Source organism: Streptopelia decaocto (genome assembly GCF_964273445.1).
Source record: "Streptopelia decaocto genome assembly, chromosome: 3".
NCBI lineage: Eukaryota > Metazoa > Chordata > Aves > Columbiformes > Columbidae > Streptopelia > Streptopelia decaocto.
In genome coordinates, this window is record NC_138656.1 from 93279090 (window position 1) to 93299773 (window position 20684).

A 20684-nucleotide genomic window follows, 5' to 3' on the forward strand; every position below is an offset into this window, starting at 1 on the left:
GAAATGTAACTAAACAAAAATTACACCAGTTTGTCTACTTTCTTTACTCAGGATAGAATATGAAGGATTCTATGAATAAATATGAAATGTAGAGCACCAATAGTGTGAAATAACCTGTCGAGTTGTTGGTTTTTTTGTTTGTTTTTTTTTTTTTCCAGTTACATTAAGTCCAAATATGATACCAAAAAAATGCTTAAAAATAAAACAGATACTGACAGCACTGAAGTTTGTCTCAAAAAGGCCTGCCTGCAGGGTGTGCCCTGTAATGTAAAAGTCATTGTCAAGTGGAGCTCTTGCAACCATATTTAGCTGAATTGAGTAGAAGAAATTCTTCCTGGTGTCTTTAATGTGCCTCTGCTAGTTTGTGTAACTACATTGTGAACACTGCTGAAAATAGAAGTGTTGGTCATGACTTTAAAAAACTGTTGTTTTCGGTTTAGACATCCTTCACTGAAGGCAACGGGGTTTCATTCAGTCATGAACAAATCATCTCAATAAAAGTGAACAGTGTTTGTATCCTGTTCAACTGAATGTAACTGCACATTTTCTACAGAGGCTGCATATTTAATTTCTTTGGAATAAGCTTTTCTTTTTATATATATTCATGTTACATCAAAATAGTAATTGTATAGAAAAATCAAACTTCTGTATAGAAAAAGCAGAGCACTGTTCCCCGTCCTCCCCATGCTGCTAATGCAACATGTTCATTTACAATATATGAGACAAGGGAAATACAGTAGTTTTGGCTATGAAACATTAGTATGCAGAACTTCACTGTGAGGATGAAATATATCTATCATTGCTTCTTGTGGAGGAAAAGCCCACTTTATCTTTTGCAAATGAAGCAAACTCGCTGTGCACTTGGGGCAGGGGCATCAAAGCATGCAGTTGAAATGAGGGTCACCGTATGATGCTGCAAGAACAAATACAAAGAGACCTTCCATAAACCGAATACAAAATGAGATACCCTTATGAAAACAGAATATCAAAGAAAACACAATTTACATCCATGAAATTGAATCCTGAATTGCTTGAATTCACAGGGGAGTTGTAAAAAGAAATGGATGGCTTTGAATTTCAGTTCAGGGCATCCTAATCCAAGACTGATAACATTCTTCCATTTTACCATTGTTTGTATCGCAGTTCTTTCACCATACTAGGAGTATGTGCAAAAGAAAGGGTGGGTTTTGTAAAAATAATCAAGTTGATAATGCTTCTTCTAATGGTGGTTTTACTCTTGCCTACATGAGGAGACTGAATTATCTTCAAAGATGCCAGTGTAAATATCCATTTACTCAGATAACCAGGAATGAGTCCACGAACTTAATTCTCACTCACAGGCTTTATGTCAGACTTAAAATCTTTCAAATGAGATTTTATAGTATAGTACCTGATAAGCACAGACTACACTTCCAGCATGTAGTTCTAAATATAAATAAATTATTTACTGCAGATTTTCACATGAATGAATTCTAACCTGAAAGTCTAAGAAGACTTCAGAGCATTAGAGCATACAGCTGTTCTGACCAGAGAAACCTCAGTAAGAAATACTCTAGAACCACCTTAATCAGAGGCAGCTGCAGTAAAGTCTCCAGGCACTCTTGGGCTGAGGACAGCTGACCAAACTTCATAGAAGCTCCTAGGGCTTCCTCAGGCCCATATCCCTATTTTTCCCCTTACCTGACAGTAGCAGCTGCTCTCAAGTACCTACCATGAAAGCTGAAAGCAAACTGTAATAGAATTAAGTCATGGGCTTTTCTCACATGCAATTTGGAATTTCAATTTGCTTGTTTTAAGATTCTTAAGAAAGTTGAGAATTTATTCATGTTGCAGGGGGAGGGAGCAGCAATGACTGCTAAATTTACCAGGCTCAACAGGTTTTGTGAATGTACTAAACTAGTGTGAAAAAGAACTTCCCTCAAAAAATCTGAAATATGTTCAAAATCTCGGCAGTTTCCACTTTAAACCCACAAGAATACTGGAAATGGTATTACTAGTTAAACAGAGGATAGTAAAAATTTATACAAAATTTAAAACCTTCCTGGCTAAATTTTTCCTAAACTGATATATTGTCAGTGGATTTGGAGAATATTTTATGCACCAGTATTCACTGAATCCTAGAATAAGTAGTTATTCTTCTTTTGTCTTTTCAGGTCTGAATGGAGATGATTTCTTGGTGTTAGGCCTCCGTAATGGCAGAGTTGTATATAGCTACAATCTAGGTTCTGGCACAGCAACAATCAGTAGTAAACCACTTGATCTGACACTCAGTATTCATGTCATCCATCTTGGCAGATATCTACAAAAAGGCTGGCTGAAGGTAAGAAATTATTTCCTTTAGAAGGATAGCTCTTAGATTAAAGTGTTCTTTTTTTTTTTTTTTCCCCCACATTTTATACGGAAAGTTGAAAAATTACTTTTGTGTTTCCCTGTTAAGTTTGGAGGACGATCTGCATTAGGTGTTTTTATATAAGGTAAAGTCCTTTATTGTAACAAATATAAATGTTTCATTGAAAGGTGGATGATCACAAGAATAAAACTGTCACTTCTCCTGGGAGACTGGTTGGACTCAATGTCTTCAGTCAGTTTTATTTAGGTGGCTATCATGAATATATTCCAGAACTCCTACCAAACGGGTCCAGATTTAAGAACGGCTTTCAAGGTAAAGATAATGCTGTTTTCACTTCCTTTTAAAACATGCATTAGATTGTTTCAGTTGCCTATGAAATAAAGATCTAAAATCTCTGTGCTGTAAGGAAACAAACTAGGATCTCCTTTGGCTGAGATTGTTGTGACTTTTTCATTATTTCACTATGATAACTAAGAAACATGATGCAAATAGGAGCTTTGCTAACTGTTTTTAATATTTTCTGTTTCTGATAAAAATGGAAGTTTGCCATGATATAATTTCTTCTTATCTGTCCCTATGCTACAGCATCTCTCCAAAAGGACTTCCTTTCTCTGTGGTAAAGCAGCTTAGATTCTTCCCCCCACTAGCTCTGACCATTGTCACTGACAGTGCTGTTTTGGGTATCAGTTTTCATGCTGAAAGCTTCTTTATGATAGGATATAGTGAAATTTGGGTTGTTTTGTTTTTCCTGACATGATGACCTAGGTCTCTAGATAGGACCTAAGTAATTGCTGTTACAAATATTTCAGCTCTTTTTCTAACATAATAATTCCTACCTCAAAATTGATATCTGAAGCTTTGTAGAAAACTTAATTGAACTCCTACGAGATCAGCAGTGAAACAAAGGATTTGTTCAAAACACTTCTTCATTTTCTTTCATTAGTTCCGTAGAAATAATGTGCTCAGTATTTGTGAGATAAACTTCAATTAATTTTAAGCACAGGAAAACCTTTAAAATGAAACGGTTTTGCCAGAGCAGAGCAAAGTTTGAGTTATCAATTATAACATTTGGGCCACATTACGAAAGGCAAGCATAGCAATAAATTCACTTTCATGCACTACTACACTCCATTTCTACTGAGGCCATGTAACTGCTTCTTTTCCAACCATCACCTTACTTTTTTGTCTTACACAGAAGCTTCCTCAATATCAATTTCTTATCCTATAATAAGCTTTTCACTCAGAAAGTCATATGAATTAACATTTCACCTGTCTCCATCTTTTCAGGAAGTATGAATTGAATAGTTATACTTTTCATAACTTCTTAAGAGCTTGCAAATTGGCATTTTGTAAAACATAATGTCTATGCAAGTATTTTAATAGTGTCAATATTTGTGAAGTACTTCTGGCTTATTTTATAGACATGTTAATGTCTATTCCAACAGGAATCTCTGGTGCTTCACTTTAACCACAAACCTTCTGCCAGTTTTTGAGGTTCTTCATGTTGCAAATATATTGTGGTGGCCAAATTTCTACAAATGCAAAATGAATACTTTTTCCCCTCAAGAAACAAAATATTTCAGAGTTCATGTACTGTTAGTTACCGTACTATGTATTGATTTTTCTTACTGTTTAAAAATAAGTGTCTACCTCAAAATTTTGTCAGACATGTAGCACATAAACAGTTTTCTCTTTGTCATTCACAGTATTAAGTCTATTATATTTGCTAATTCATTCCTTGTTCCAGTTCTCACCAGCAGTTTGCCTCTGTACTTCAGAGCACATTGACTTTCAAGGAAGCTACGCCTCCCTATGACCGATTTCATATGACTTTCTTTAGGTAGCCAGCATCTCATTTGTTCTTCTAGCACAGAAATCTCCCCAGTTTCAGCTCTCAGGATCCTCAGGATCAGAAATAAACCTCCACAGCCCTCTCCAGAGCAGGAACTTTATTACTACTAACACAAAAGAGAATTTTGAACCATTTTACTTCAGCCAATCTGCAGCTATAGGGAGCCCACACAAAAACTCTGGAAGTGACAAACAAGATAAATTTATCTAGCACATAGTCAGTTAAACTGCTCAGACTTTCAGGAAGCTCTGTTGGCTGCTCTAGAAGACATAATTTATTAAAACCACTTTGCTTCTAATACTAGAGTGTACCTCTCCTTTTGTAAGCAATCACTATTGGATCAAGAAACATTGAGGTCAGCCTTGCTGCTGCAGACTAACTGTCCCCAGTGTCAGTGTGCAATCATTTAGGGTTTTTACTCTGTACAGCTACTGTTTCAGATCATTTCCTCCCTTACCTGCATGCTTTCAGCAGTTGTTGTCCAAATAATTCCATGGGGGAGCAGGAAACTGAAAATAAATGCCTTTAATATACTAACTTAATAACCAAAAGATTGGGAATTTTAAGTTTAGGAAATTTGGAGATCAGCACTACAGATTCTTTTGCTAGGTTGAAGAATGTTTGATGGTAGCTTGAGCAATTTAGAAAACTTCCTTAAGCCCCTATAAGAAACTGAAGAAATTAGTAAAGGCAGAGCTCAGATGAAGCAGCCATGTTCATGTGGACTTTGAGGTGCTCTCAACTTTAAACTTCATCCAAATTTGTAGCTCCTTTTGGGCTTACAACAGCCTTTTTTAAATGGGAACATGGTAAGATAGTTAAGTGTCCAGTTTCTCTGTGTTGTCCTATAACAGTGGGCCATTCAAGAGTCTTCTGAGGTGTGTAGCAAAGGATCCTGCAGCTGCTCTAAAAAGTCAGTGTGGGTTTTAGGTAGCTGCAAGGCTTGTGGCCAAAGAGACTCAGCCTGCTCATTATGGACAATCTGAAATGGAGTATAAAATCAACCACCTCATGTTTAGGTTTGCACGACTCAAACTATGACTCACCTTCACAAGATGAGATAGAGAATTGTTTGGAAAAAGCCAGACATTACAGCAGGCTTTCTGGACATTGCATCTCTGAGACAGGCAGAGAGAAATCTGGTGTGAGCGAGAAAAAAGAGGGAAAGTTCTGATGTTTCACACTCTGTGCTACGATGGTGGCATGATGCAGTCTCTAGCCATAGAAGCAATTGGTGGAGAGCCAGAGCTTGCATCTAGAAATAAGTGAAGAGCAAATGATTGTTCCTGTGGTCCTGTTCATAAATAGGGTGATGTATGGCTATAGAAGCAATCTGTTGTTTGAAAGCAAATGGTATTAAGTAGAGGAGTAAAAAGGCAAAAGAAGGTCTTACCATAAAGCCAAACTGTTTCTTCTGCACTGAAGGAGTACAGAAGTAAATAAAATTCCAGCTAGTGCCGTCACCTTTTAAAATACAGTAAACCCGGAACTCAGTTGAGTTCCAAATAGATACAAATACAGCCTTGTGGTCAAAGTTTATGTTCATAATAATATAGAATACATTGTAAGCCTGTCAGGGCAATGACTACTTTTCTTTATGTTCTGCATCACAGATGTCACAGAGGAAAGTGACTTCTGAAGTAGTTTTTACTCAGTGTTGCCTCTTGTATCACAGTTGGGTATGATTCATACAGGCCCTCTGGGAGTTTGGGTCATAGCTCAGAACAGCACTGGGTAGTTATTGCGGGGGCCACCTCTTTTAGGCAAACACTCCACTACTCACAAGCAGTCAAAAAAAGCAAGGAAAAAGCAAAGCACTTCAGAACAGGAAGAATTTTAGAAATGTGTAAATTCAGTACTCCATTCAGATAGTCCACAGTTTATCTATGCCTCTATTTGCTTTGTGTATTTTTAGTCAAATTAGTACTAAGGACTTCCAAGCAGGTAAGTGAAACTAGAGAGAAATTTTGGAAAAAAAAAAAAATTTGTATGATAAGGATATAGCCAAAAAACAAAAGTAAAGCCGAGTAATGAACTCATGTTTTTTATTATAATCTCTTTAATCTATTGTTTGTGACTCTTTGGTGGTTTGTGAGCTCTGCATGACTGGAGTGAAAGCTATAAATTAAATTGAGGGTAAAAAAAAGTCTTTGGCAGAAAGCTTTAAGTGCAGTCCCAGGATTACCAACAAAGAGGTAGTATATCCCTAGCAAGTGCACTGTCTTGTTGAGTCTGATTTCGGCTTATTTGCATCAAACTTTAATCTTCAGGATCAAACCAAGTTTAACTCACAAATTCAGAAATTTCTTTTGCGTTCCTCTTGCAAACTTGGCTCTGTCAGAAAACCTCTCCACTATTCAGCATAGTTGGCAGTCTCTTGTTAAAAGAGGCCCAGGACTGGGAAAGCAAAGAGAATTCAGGTCAGAAAGAAGGCACATTCATCAGCTGATCCTTCTGCAGGAGGCTGTACAGTGCTTGCCACAACAGGCTCAAATTGCTGCTCTGAGTCCTCCTTCTGCATCCCACTGACTAAGAATTTGAAGAAATAAGAAAATTAAATAAAAAATCAGTTGAACTTATAAAGCTGGGTCAAAACACCCTAATACATACTATATGCTTTGTTTACAAGTGCTCATGAACTGTTTCTAACTCTGATATTCCACTGGTACATTTAAACTAGTCACCAGCACAAATGCCAGTTTATTTTCCATGGTGACCTTACCAGTTCTTGGGTACTCACTGTGCTTTCCATTGTTTACACAGAGCTCTGGGCTGTTTTTCCTTAGTGCTCCAGCAAGACTTAGGAGAACAGAACATGCTTTATCTGCTGCTGATAAACAGATGAAACATTAGTTAGGATTTACTGAGCGTATGGTGGCCTAAAACCAACACTGTTAAAAGCAAAGAAGCAGTAATATGAAGATAACAAGTAATCATCAAACTAGGTTATTTTTAAATTGCTTAATATGATTTTTTTAATTATCAGCTGTGTTTTAATATAAACAGAAGTAAAAAAATGTGTATAACATGGGAAAAGCCTTTCTAAGCTGCTTTTACTAACATTGTTCTAACTGTAGTTAAAGGGGTTATCTTGCTACAAGTATTGCTTATATTTTGTTTAAAAAAATTATGTTATTATAAAAAAAAATCAAAGTTGGACATTGATTGTGTCTTTCAGGTGCAAGTATTTTTCTTCTGTGATTTCAGTGAAGCATGCAAAAACTTATATTAAGTGATTTTTTTTTTTATAAAACAGAGTGATGGTTACTTGCAATCTCCATATTGTGTCCTTTCCATTCTTTTAATACTAAGCAGAAATCCTCTGGCGTGCACTGCTGAATACCCACTATTTTCATGATTTCAAACACTGTAGAAATTCACCATATCTCAGCTAAACTGTATAAATCAGGTTTAGAAAGGTATGAGCATTTCCAAACACATTACTGTACTGGTTTAGCTAAAGTGCTTTAAAAGCTGATTTTCAGTTTTAAATTGTATGTATCTATGTATCAGTCTGGATTACATTTCTAAAGTGCTTATGGCTACCTTTAAATGTGACTCTAAGTCACTTGGATGTTGAGGTATATTTTGAAAGGTTACTTAGGGTTTGATCCAAAAAGATGAAATATATGGCATAATATTCAGGTTTGCAGTACTTAAATGAGCATGCGGATCTGGAAAAGCGATTCAGAAATACTGATTAATTAAGTTAGACCCATAAGGCTAACCATCCTGTGCTGTCACGAGGAACAGCAAAGACTTTCCAAAGGGGCAATCCCCAGAAATCCCACAGGCTAAACGGGAGCTGCCTGGAGGCAGCAAGTGGGGAACATCTCTGCTTCACTCTGAAGTTTGGCCTCACTTTTCACTTGGGATACCAATGTTTTAGCAAATTAAAAGAACTTCAGGGTGGAGATCAAGGCACAGGCACTCAATCATCCCTACAAATAAATTCTTACAATGGTCTCTGACATATATTTGGTCTGTGACAACTGTACTTTTTCCAAACAGTTCTTTGGTATATTCAGGGACTTAGCATAATCTAGGGACCATTTCCCATCAGTACTCTAGATGCAGCTATACTGCAGCTACACATGACCAAGAAACAGACCTGGAAGTGTTTACCTTACTAGTATACATTAAACTTTTGAATTCTTTTCTGAGATTAATGGCCTAAAGGAGCAGCATACACCTACTTCAAAATGTGATCAAATGCAACATGATCTGTATGTACCTGAAGCATTCACTTAGGAAGGGGAGGGTCTAGGTGCTTCCCTGAAGGGGTCCATCTCAAGCTAAGGAAATTCAAGTCCACATTTCCTGCCTGCATTATATTAGTCAGTGTTCTCTGGATTCTTATGTATTTTACGTTAAACAGACTTCTTGGTATATGTTCTCCTTTTTTTCTGATTTTTTTTTGTTTGTTTTTGACAGCTTTTATCTGATATAGAAGCATTCCTGCAAGAGCATGCATGTGTAAACACAAAACTGCACCTAGTCATTCCTTAGTTGCTGACTTTGTATTCTGTATATTCCTTGAGAAATTACTTCTGTTGCTTTGCCTATCATTAAATGAAGGAACTTACAATCATCCACTTATTTGCACTTACTGTCAGCATATCTTTAGCACATGTAAATGGCATGGTTGTCGACCCACTGAAGACATTTTAGTGGAACCCATTCATTGAGGGTTGACATTGACCTGTTGTTTGGTTTGTTTTTACTTCCTGTGTTCGTTTTAAACTTCTTCTTTTTTTTTTTTTCCGACTTTTGAGGTTGCATTTTTGATGTTCAAGTTCGCACCAGCATGAATCAAGAGTTTAAGTCACCAGGGACTCCAGAAGGTCACCCCAATTCTGGTCGCAGTGTTGGACAATGTAAAGATTCCCCATGCAGTTTAATAAAATGCAGAAATGGTGGGAAGTGCATAGAAAGTGGTTCTACTGTTTAGTAAGTATACTTTTTTTTGTTTGTAGACTACATTATAGACTGATCTCTAGACTAATAACTATGGTAATTTAGTGGCTTCATAACAGAAGTCTCCAGGGGCCTGTCATCTTGAAAGAAAAGAAAAAAAAGAAAGAAAATGAAGAAAAGAAAAAAGGGAAAAAGGGAGGGAGGAAGGGAGGAAGGGAGGGAGGAAGGAAGGAAGGAAGGAAGGAAGGAAGGAAGGAAGGAAGGAAGGAAGGAAGGAAGGAAGGAAGGAAGGAAGGAAGGAAGGAAGGAAGGAAGGAAGGAAGGAAGGAAGGAAGGAAGGAAGGAAGGAAGGAAGGAAGGAAGGAAGGAAGGAAGGAAGGAAGGAAACTGCTGAAGGGTTTATTGAGTTACGCAGAAAATTTTAGTCTTTTCGTCATCAAAACTAAAATATTAAAATTATGTTAGGACACTTTCTGTGGAACTTTTTAAAGAAATTCATGGACTGACTCTGCTCCACTAAAGTCACTGGCGTCCCAACTTAACTACAAAATGCATGGAAAGAACTAGATGTTTAAGAAAGACATTTTTTAAAAACTAGATGAGCAGCCTTGCTAGCAGAGAACAAATAGCAAAGAGGACAGCTTGACTGTCTTAATTTCTGAACATTTCTGATGGAGCAGAAACAGGTGACTTCTGTTTCCTGGAAATTAGTATTTTCATCTAAGACTCCCCTTTCCGGACTAAACCACTGACTGCCCAACATCAGAAAGTTCTGAGCCTGTTCAAATTCTAATAGCTCCCTTACCTAGCTCCTGTGCATCCTTCTTTCCTGCTCAGTCTCTCCCTAATACACACAGCTGTCTGTGCCTCCACTTGTGATTTCTGTGGATACTTTCCTGACTCTCAAATGCACCTTCCCTGGTCACTCTTCATGCCATTCTCAAGTGTTCATTCACTGTTGCCTTTCCAGATCTGCTGGCTGGCCTGCTCATGTGAGACCTTCTTAATCCATTTCAAACAATACAAGGTGTGTTAGTAAGGATGTCATGTTAAAATTGTTTGAACTAGGTCAGTTCATCATATAAGCTGTTCACCTGGCTGACCTATGGGTTAATAAGTGGTGGTGAGGACAAGTGGCCCAGAAGATAAGTCTATGGTCTTTCATACCTTATCACTAAGTGTAGATGGATGATAGTGCCCAGACTGAAAGGCATACAAGAAGGAAGTACATTTGTAGTTCCGAATTGCTGTTGTGTATCAACACTTCCATTGTAATAAATCTTGTTTTCAAACACTTCGTAACACAGCTGTAAAACCTTTGCTGACCAGCACTTTTGATTTTAAAAGTATCTGCCAAGATTAATTATTCTTGCTTCCCCATGTGCTCCTGCATGTGCTCATTTATTCACACATATTTGCATAATTATTTTAAAATGAGAAAAGTGCTGACTTAAAACATCTGAAGACACTGACTGAAAACACTGCAGACAGCAAGACAGATAAGGAGAAAAAAAAACAACAACAGGCTTTGCACTGCAGGGCTTCTGTGTATTTTTCTTCAAAACAACAAAAGGCCTGTCCTTCCATGTGCTACAAAGAAAAGAGTTTACGTTCCTGTCGAGCTAAAAATAAACCACTTACTGTGTGCTGGAGAGAGAATTACATGGTAACTGTTTTTGCTGCCCCTGAGACAAATCTTCATCTGTAAGAAAACCTGTACAAAACTAGTGCTTCTAAAGCTGGTAAGGCTGTACTAAAATTTGGAAAATTTACCCTTGAAGTGCGGCATGCAGTTCCCTCCCCAGTCCCCTTATGAGCTTATTTAATATCTCTTAAATACAGTAATGACGGGAATGCTTTGAAAGATGTAATGTGGGATTGTTTTCCAATTGTTGTGCTACAGGTATCTCCCTACTATTGCATTTTGCAGGATCCTTCCAGAATGGTTAAATCCTTGACATTCAGAGTGTTTACACTTTCTGAGAAATAAGAAAAGAGAATGGCACTCTTTTCACTCATGAGCATGTTAGAGAGATATAAAACCAAAACTGCAAGAAAATAGAAATGTGGGCTGAAGCATGACACTCCCATCTGCTCACCTACACCATCCTCAGTCCTTGCTTCAGCAGTTTACCCAGCCATGCTAACGTATCCTCATGTCTGTAAGGTTCACAAAGCCACCACAAGCAAGATCTAGAGAGTAATTGGAAAGTAGGTGGTAGCTGGTGACATAGCTACACTGGCAGCTTAATATTATAGGCATAGTTCTTTTTCATCATTATAGTTTCATAATTACTATTCCAGGTTTATTTGGGGATTGTTCTAAAATGGGCGGCAGGGAGAGTAGGGTGTTAATTTGTTTTTTCTGGGGCTTCTTTGTTCACTTGCTTTTAATTTGTAGTGTCCTGCTACTGAATTATGTTTCTTTTCTCATATTTCAAGACATCTAGGTCTTCCCAGACTATGTATATATGCATGCATGGACCAGTAATGGCCACTTTTTTCTCTCACAGAAAAGTGAAACATTGCCAGAGGCGTCATGTAGCATGCATATCATTTTTGTCAATGTATGATAGCTGTCAATGCCATCTCACATTGCCTCAGAGGGAACTTCTTTCTGTTTTCAAATCATCTGTGTTCCTTTGAAGAGCAGAGTCCTTGAGGGAACTGGATTTGTGTTCAAGCATTTCCTCTCCTGAAATGAGATCTCATCAGAAGTTTTTGGTGGTGTTTTAAGCTACTTTTATATCTTGCTTTCACCACCCTGTCAGAAAGTGTGCAACGCTGTTAAGCTGTAAATTCAGTTGCTACAGATATAATGCTTTGATTTAAATAAAAGCAGAAATATGTACCATAAAGGCTTACATTCTGGCCAGCAACAGGGCACAACTACTATCTTTTAACAAAATAAAGAAGAAATATTTGAATAATGAAATAAAATATTTATGTTCAAGGGACAATAATATCCTTCATTCTTTATGGCATAGAGTCATACAAAATAGAAAACTTTGAATAGCAAGATTGTCTATGATGCGTTATGACTGTCTCTTGTTGATGAAGTATGTCTTGCGTGTACTTTGAACAGAACATCAGACATGATTGGCAGGATTTAGTTTGCTAAAGGTAAGCACGCAGTGTCACTTCAGATACCTCTGGGTAGAAAATTTGGCCTTCAGCTGGTGCTTCATAAGAGCTTAGGACTTGTGTAACTGTTTTGGTTTTTGTTTTATGATAAAGTGTCACTAAATTCTAAATACAATAGGTCTAACATATTTCATTTTAACTATTAATATTTTGACACTTTTCAGTAAGGAGGGCATTTTTAACATCAATGCCAACTGTATTCTATATTTAACAATTTATGTAGAATTCATGCTAATTTTAAATTTAAATTTACAGGCTAGTGTGTGTGATTTTTTTTTGTTATATTCTCCTGGCATGGATGAAAGAAAGGCATAAAGAGTAGTGGACACTAACAAGTCCAGTGATTCAGTTAGTTTAGAAAATGTGCTTATGGCATAGATTTACAGTCACAGATATATAACACAGATTGCCACCTCTTTCACAGTCAAATCCACTATCTTCTTTTCCATCAAATGCTTCATCAAATCTACCTCTGATGTGTCAATTATAAGAATAGGTACCAAACCTGAAAATCTTGATTACATTGTTACTGATGTGTTGATTTCATTTGATAATTATGTTGCATTATTTCATTTCACTTACCCACTGTAGCTGTGACTGCCCCACTGGATGGAAAGGTGCATTTTGCACAGAAACAGTGTCAGTATGTGAACCTGAGCACGATCCTCCACATCTGTGTAAGCAAGGCGGAACCTGTGTGCCACTGCCTGATGGCTACACATGTCACTGTCCTCTTGGAACAACCGGTACCTATTGTGAACAAGGTATGTCAAATGGATAGTGCACTGTACATACAATTATGCAGTAATGCCTAGGCAGAAAAACACAGTATTCTGTGATACATCGATTAAATGTGACATAGAGAGACAAAATCGGTTTTATTTAAGAAACTGGTGCTTCTTTCTGTTAGAAAAATCAAGTAGTTTAAAGCTAAGGATTGTTACATGTTGATTTCCACCATCTGTTCCTTCAATTCTTCCAAATCATTTAACCAAATTCATGAGCAGTGTGGCATTGTCAGATACTGAGGGGACAGCAAGCAGCGCAGAGCAGCATTATAGTGCTTAGTTCAATTTCCAAGCTCACCATAATGAAGCATGTTGAGAAACACACCTAAGAGCTCAGTAGTACACTTCTGAGTACGCTTCAGAAGTAAGAAGCATCTCGGACCTTATCCAATTTTTACTGACACTAATGGAGAGTTTCCTGTTGACTTCACTGGCTATTGGGGAGGGTTGTACTGGAATGATGATAAAAGATGCAAACATCACTGTAATAATCTTCAGTTGCCCATTTTCCCTGTCTTCCAACACGTTAGCCTCAAAGTATGTCCTCAGTTTGCCAGCTTTGCATTTCTTAGCCTCAAGTAGAGGAATCCTTCATCTGTCTGTTTTCTTCTCTGAGAGATTGCACAAATGAATATTTGACAATGTGGATACATGGGTGCTACAAACTCAGGGACTTGTACTCTAAGTGTCTGATGCACCTCTGTGTGCAAGGAGATGTAGTACAGACCGTACCTTGTATTCTGCCGCTCTTAAATTCGATTGTACAAGCTGATGTTTTTCCTTTGAGAAACTCTCTGTACATCTTTTCGAGAACTCCAGTTACTGTTAAATAGCTCCTTTTCCAAACTGCCTGCCAAGGTCCAGCCTCCCTTCTTGTGCCTACAGAGCGAGTTTCAAGCACAAAACTGACCAGCTGAACTGCATTTGAACTGATTTGCAGTCCTCACCCTATAGATGGATAGTTTTAAAATCCCATTACAGCAAGCACTTGCAATTTGTAGGCTCAAATCAAAGAGAATATAGTTTCTGGAAAGTCATTGTTAAATTCCATGTAAGAATGTGCTTGGTCTATTGCCTCTGCTGTAACAGCTTTTCAGGGCTCTCTATATGAACTTTTCAACTTTGAATTCTCATTTCAAGTGAGGTTTTCGAAAGTAATGCTATCTGAATTGAGGACACTGATCAGCAGGACATGTGCTATATATAAAGCACACAATTAATCAGGTAAACACTCCTGTGTTCTGGTTTCAAAATAGATTTGGATCTTCTTATTATGGCCACTATTACCAGTACAAATAGCGTATATCTGAGCAACAGAAAATTGTATTTCTTGTAGGTTGTCATCCTTTTAGTAATTCCTTCACCTGGTAAACACATTAGAAGGTTCCTCTCTGTTTTACTTAAAAGCTTTCTTTTTATGAATAGGGACTATGGGTCCTGACCAAACTCTTTGCCCTGCATTTCACCTTACTCTGGCAGAATAATGAATTATAATGAGATTTTTCAAAGCACAGTTTGCAGTTTTAGTGGATGGCAAATTGCTAAAAAACAGCTGCTTATCAAGATTGAATATCTCATCTCTGGATTGATGGTGGTTATTGGAGCCAAAAGAAAAAGAGACAGAGAGCAATGAACAGCCCAAGGGACCAGGAGAGAACAAAGGGAAATTAAATGATGGAGACTAATTAATGTGCAAGAAAAACAGGAAAAAGAAAATAAATAAAGGTAGGAGAAAATGACAGAAGAGATTTACAAGGCAAAAAAGCAGAGGAGAATAACAAAGAGTAAGAACAAATAGGGCTTTACCCAATAATAGCAACTGGTAAATGCAGTACGATACTATGAATTGCACGAGAACAAGTCAGGTGGAGTAAATGGGGTGGTAGGGGTAGAAGCACAATAATAAGGAAGACTTCTCTAACCACAAATGTTAAGGGTACTTAAACATAAACCGACAATAATCAAGCATTAATTTGCCTAGCAAACAATAAAAATGTTTGTGGCTCTTTATGAACTATGTAAATGAAAGTTGAAAGCAGATGTGTGGATGAGGACTTCACTGTTCTTAAAGACTAACATGATATGTCCTGGTTAGAGCAGCAACTCAAACCACCAAGGATGCAAGACTATCAGCACAGAGATATGGTACATTATGGTTAAGCTTTAGAAGTCAGAGCTGTACTAATAAGTGTTCAGTAGCTGGAAAACTAAGTTAGAACAAGAGTGAACCCAGGGAGAGCAAGAACAGTTAAAGAATACAGTTTTAGTGGCTCATATGGCTTGATACTCGCACTGCTTACTTGGTCCACTATGACAATGCTAATTGCCAAAGTGTAAATACTGAGCAATATTCTCAGGAGGTTGCAGAAAGATATGTATTAAATCATATGTTTTAGAAGAAATCAGAATAAATCAACCCTCTTGATGAAAAGAGGGTAGCAGTTTCAATGACCCTGCATTTCCTATACATGGTCAATTAATATTCAGCAAGTAGTACACAGGTATATTTTGTCTGACACTGAGAGCAAATAATTCATTGTATATTTCAACCTGCCAAAACAAGTGCCAGGACTTGCTCTTCTAGGAGAAATATCAAGAGGTTTAGCAGGTAAGCCGCACATTGGTGACTGAAGCATAGTGGGAAGATGCCTATGAAATTTCAGACCTACTTTGGAACAGCAGGCATCCCTAAGGAGCACTGGGAAGAGAGCAGAGGGTTGGCAATTAGATCTGAATGAGGGAGGAAGCTGAGGACCCGGTTGTTTAAGCTCTCCTGCAAACATATAGTAGACCTATTTACTTCAATGTGATTACTACTATAAGAAAAAAGTGGCCAAGATCAAGTGTCAGGGATAATTCTTCCTTGGGAAGAAGCAAGTCTAAAACCCCTTTGATGCAGATAGTTTGATTTATAGGACATCATTATTATATATGTTAACACAATATCTTTTTTGCAACTGGTAATTATTAAGACATGTAAACATTAAAAATACAAACATAGTATCCATAATGGCTGTCTGCAGTTATATTCTAATCTCTACCCAATTGTACCTCAGCAGCTTATTCCTCTTATAAGAACAGTGTCCCTGTGTGAGGCCAGTAATCCTGTCTCTAGCAGTGGCTAATAATGAAGGTTTAAAGTTTAACAGAGCAACTATATATGATATCTCCCTGAAGTAGTCTTCTAGCATCCAAACATTTGTGGCTTGGCTTTTTTATTTTTCTTGCCATTTGTTTTAATGGATTAAATCAAGTCTCTCATCTTGACATCAATAGTATCACTTAAGGCACTGAAAAACTTGATCAAAATAAATTTGGAGTCAATGAAGTTCCTCTGATATTCTGTTAAGCACCGAGATATATTTACTCATAAGCTAGAATTCCTCTAGATCCTAAGCATATGAAATTTATGTCCTAGATAATTTACTCGATTTTGCAGAGGAATTAAGAAGACCTATAATTTCAGATAAGGGACTTCACAAACCTGATAATATCCTCATTTAAGGGAACAGCAGTGTAATATTTGAAAGATTCTACAGATGGCAGTATTGGAGAAGAATTGCCAGTAGGGCTTTCATCACAGTATTTCTATAAATTTTAAATTAGTCAGCAGTTTTCTTTAGCAGAATTAATTTCATAAAACGTATTAAAATAATTTTTCTTGACTTCAAGGCATCATAATGGAATGCTACTGCTCTTTTCACAAAGAAATAATTTAATAAATAGATTTCTTCAACTATATATTAGCCTCTGAATTCCACAGCTAGAAATACAGCCTGTCAACATACATCTCGTGAAGAAAGGAAAGCAAATGTAAAAAGCTTTTCATTGTTGCATCCTCAGTTTAATGGGATACTTGTCAAGCAATAAAACCATTTCCTTGATGAACAAATGGCAGGTGGGTTCCTTTGGCCATGTTTAGCAGCTCAAGTCAACTTTCTAGATACTATTCTGATGTCAAATTCCATTATTCCAATACAAAAATATAACAAATTTTTGAAAATACCTTATAAACTGACAGAAAGGAAAAAAAGTTAAAATAATTTTGTAAACACTTAATCCATCTTCATAGTCATGATGAATGAATGAAAAATGGAAGAAACTGACTTTTGGAAAAATTTTTACCATAAAGATCTTTTTCTTTCTACATAGTCTAGAATGTTACCTGACATATTTTGACTGCTATTGTAAGACAAATTAATTCACAATACGATTTAGCTCAAGATTTTTACACGACAAGACACCTTACGTACAAACACTTCAGCACACATTTGTGCATGCACACCTATGTTGAATTTATCTGACAATGCAGTTAGACTTGCTGGCTTAATGCACAAACTATTTCATAGTTATTATTTGAAAGCTTGTGTTTCTGTGTGTAACCATATAAAGGACAACTGCAGGCAGTTACTAGCTTCTTGTTTTGAGTCACAGTGACTAGTGTGTTCTCTTAGACACTTAAGCAACACCGGTCCCATCAAGCTTTGTTTCCACTCTTATTTTTTGAAACCTTGTGGTGACATGACAAAAATCTTTAAATGTTATAGTAGCTATAGCAGTCATGTCCTATAGGGATAAAAGTTAGAGTTGTACCTAAAAAGCAATCTAAGCTTTCAGATTTATCAGTAACAGTCCAGTAAACTTAATATTCTTGGTCAACACAAGAAAACATACATTTGTAAAATGTCAAGTAGAATAAAGTGAGCTGCCTACTTAAATACATGCCATGAATTAATGATATATAAACTCAAGTGGAAGTCATGCATGACAAAATGAAGGCATTGATATGCAGTACAGCAATGATGCCCTCCACACCAGGGCAGCCATGAGTGGCATGGTGCCCCAATAAAAATCCAGTCATGCACTTACCATTCCCTCCAGCTACCCAGCTGAGTAAGAACAAGATACAGCCAACTTATTAGCACTTATCAGGATGGCTCTGGAATTATTTTCAGACTTCTATGAGCATGAATGATTTGCTGAAAATATGCCAGTCATCTTTGTGAAGGTGTTCAGATTTAGAAACTGTGTCAAGGGTAGAAAGCGGTTTTAAAGGGAAGGCACTTAGATGTGTGTCTACATGTGAGTTCAATATCTAAGTTCCTGTTATGGTTAATGAACATCTAGTCAATAGTGTCAGTGAAGGTATTTAGCTAATAAGAAGCTTTTCTAAATGTAGATGCTTAGTGCTGTTTGAGACTCCCTGGCATTGAAACTTGTATCCAAAAGCATCCAGACGGGGTTCATATATATGGCACAGGACCTGTTGGAGACCTGTGCCTTTCTGGAATGGCACATGAAGATAAGGCAATAGAGGCTGTGAGAAAATAGCAGTAGATACCTATGTTAGGAAGTTGAATGGAGCCTTGGAAGAAGCTACTTCAGGATACGGTGAATCTCTTTCTCCATCTGTTGACTATTGCATAGTGGTGCTATTCAGTTACCTGAAAATAAGACCTGGTTACCCACTGCCACGTATCCTTCACAGCTCCCAGCTACTGACTGCAGCAGGTCCTCTGTTTGCTGTTATACCAGCCAGGCCCATGTGGTTGGTCTGGATACACTAAGGCATTTCAGTGGCAAGTGACAAACATGTTTAAGCAACTGAATCTTGTCTTCTGTCATAGTTGACCATAATGGGTATTCTCATGCCTCTAAATAATATGTGTAGACAGCTGAAGGAAAGTGTCTTAATGCCACATTTGATTCCTCCCATTTTATAGTAGTCTATTTCCCTGACTTAATTATTCTCACAGACACTATGCAGAATACCAGCTTGCTTATACTGCAGTCCTCCTCAGAGCACACTTGCACTGTTGTCAGACTAAATGCAATCCAAGATATGAGTAATGGAAGATCTCAGTTTGAAACTAGATTAACGAAGTTTTAGGTACTTAATCCTTTACTAATTGCTTTATCAGGCTACTCTGAGATACTCACAGGTTTCATATCTGTTCCTACTACAATTTACTGGTTCACATAAATTATTCTTAGGCACTTACCTCCAGTATGTGTCATACTGAAAGACTGAGGTTTACTGTTTTGACTTTGGCTAGTAATAGCTATTTTAAGCTTTGTAAAACCAGAGATCTCTTTAGGGATTTAGCCAAATGCTCCTAGATGTTACTTCTTAGCTAATTAGGTCTCTCATTAGCTAGCAGCAAAGATTACAACTCCACTGCAACAACACGAAACAGAACTGTAGACTTCACTTAAAAAATTGCAGCCTTTTGTTCCAGTATTGCTCAGAATAATGATTGTCTCTGTCTCTCCTCTTCAGGGACAGCAACAATTAATAATGGCTGCAGGTCTGGCAAAATAACAACTTTCATGATTACATTGCTATGTTATATTCGAGTTGTGTTAATAATAGTTATTTCTGTTAACATGCTCTGTTACTGCACTAAAAATTGAAGGTATAAATGCTTTCTGTTTGCTACAATGAATTAGTTTATAAGTGATGAAAAGCTAGCTCTTCAAAGATTAAGTAAAAAGTGATAATTCAACAGAAAAAAATACCTTTCTATTTAGATGATTTTTTTTTCAGTTTTTCCACATTCTTACACAGAAAAAAAAATACCCATGCAATATCAGTAGTCTTAACATAAGGAATTCCATACAGCCATATTTGTCATTGTTTTCCAAAATGAAAAAAGCAACTGATGGATCTGCTCACTCTATGAAGAAATGAAACCGCTGAAAATTTCTGACTGTGGAGTTTAAAGCTTTCAGACAGGTGTTTATTGCTCATGAACAGTTAGACTTGCACTGTAAGTGCCATGCCCTGAGTGCATCTTCCCTCTGCTTCCTGAAGGTTTGTCTGCCTGGTCTCAGAGCCAACCTAGAGACAGGGCTGGTGTCTGGTCTTGAGGACAGCTTTGTTGAGAAGCATCAGGAGCAGCTTTTAAATAGAGGTCCCTGCCCTTGATCCATTGCTGAACTACACTGCGGCAGCATCACATTCATGTCTCACTTGGCCATGTTGATCTGGACCTGGACTCCAACCCACAGACTGACATGCAGGCGTGACCTTACACCTGCCTCGTCACTGTGGGCCTTCCTGGTGACCTGGCCTCTGGAGCTGACCTGGCTGCTCTCCCCAGGCCTGTCCTGCTCTGCCCTGTCAGCTGCGTTAGATCGGTCCTGGCTCTCACCCCTCACTGCTCCCTCACAGGAAACCTGCCTTCTAACACCACCAAAACTAAACAAATACTGAGATGAAATTATGTCTTATGGTCAGGACAGTAGATTTATGGTGGTGAGTGAAAAAGTTCTGTAAAAAATCTTGTTTGATATATTTAATTGCAAAAAGGATTTGAGAGAAGAAAAGCAATCTGATATAGCTACTCAGTATCACAGCCTTAGCCATCCATCCAAACCACTTTTTGCCATTTGGCTGTCTGGTTACTGTGAAAAACTGTCAGAGGTCTTGTCAAACTCGAGGCAAAAAACATCCACTGCTGCTGTCTTGGCACTGAGCCACCCATCTCCTCACAAAAGGCTATCAGCCTGGTCACACACAATTTGACCTTGTCATCATCTTGTCCTTTATATGCTTGGATATTGTGTCAAGACAGTTTTGCTCCATGATAGTTTCCAAGTGAGGTGAGGCTTACCGGTCCCTGCATCATCC

At 37.6% G+C, this 20684-nt stretch overlaps 1 protein-coding gene across 1 annotated transcript in view; it reads left to right on the forward strand.

Annotated features, from left to right (window-relative positions):
• Positions 1-20684, forward strand: part of EYS (eyes shut homolog) — a gene marked incomplete at its 5' end in the record, with an annotated part of 687713 nt that overhangs the window by 648947 nt on the left and 18082 nt on the right. Inside the window, 4 exons of the mRNA XM_082048968.1 lie at positions 2154-2320; positions 2518-2662; positions 8978-9152; positions 12855-13027. Coding sequence (XP_081905094.1) covers positions 2154-2320; positions 2518-2662; positions 8978-9152; positions 12855-13027 — 660 coding nt within the window. The remainder of the gene's footprint in view (positions 1-2153; positions 2321-2517; positions 2663-8977; positions 9153-12854; positions 13028-20684) is intronic.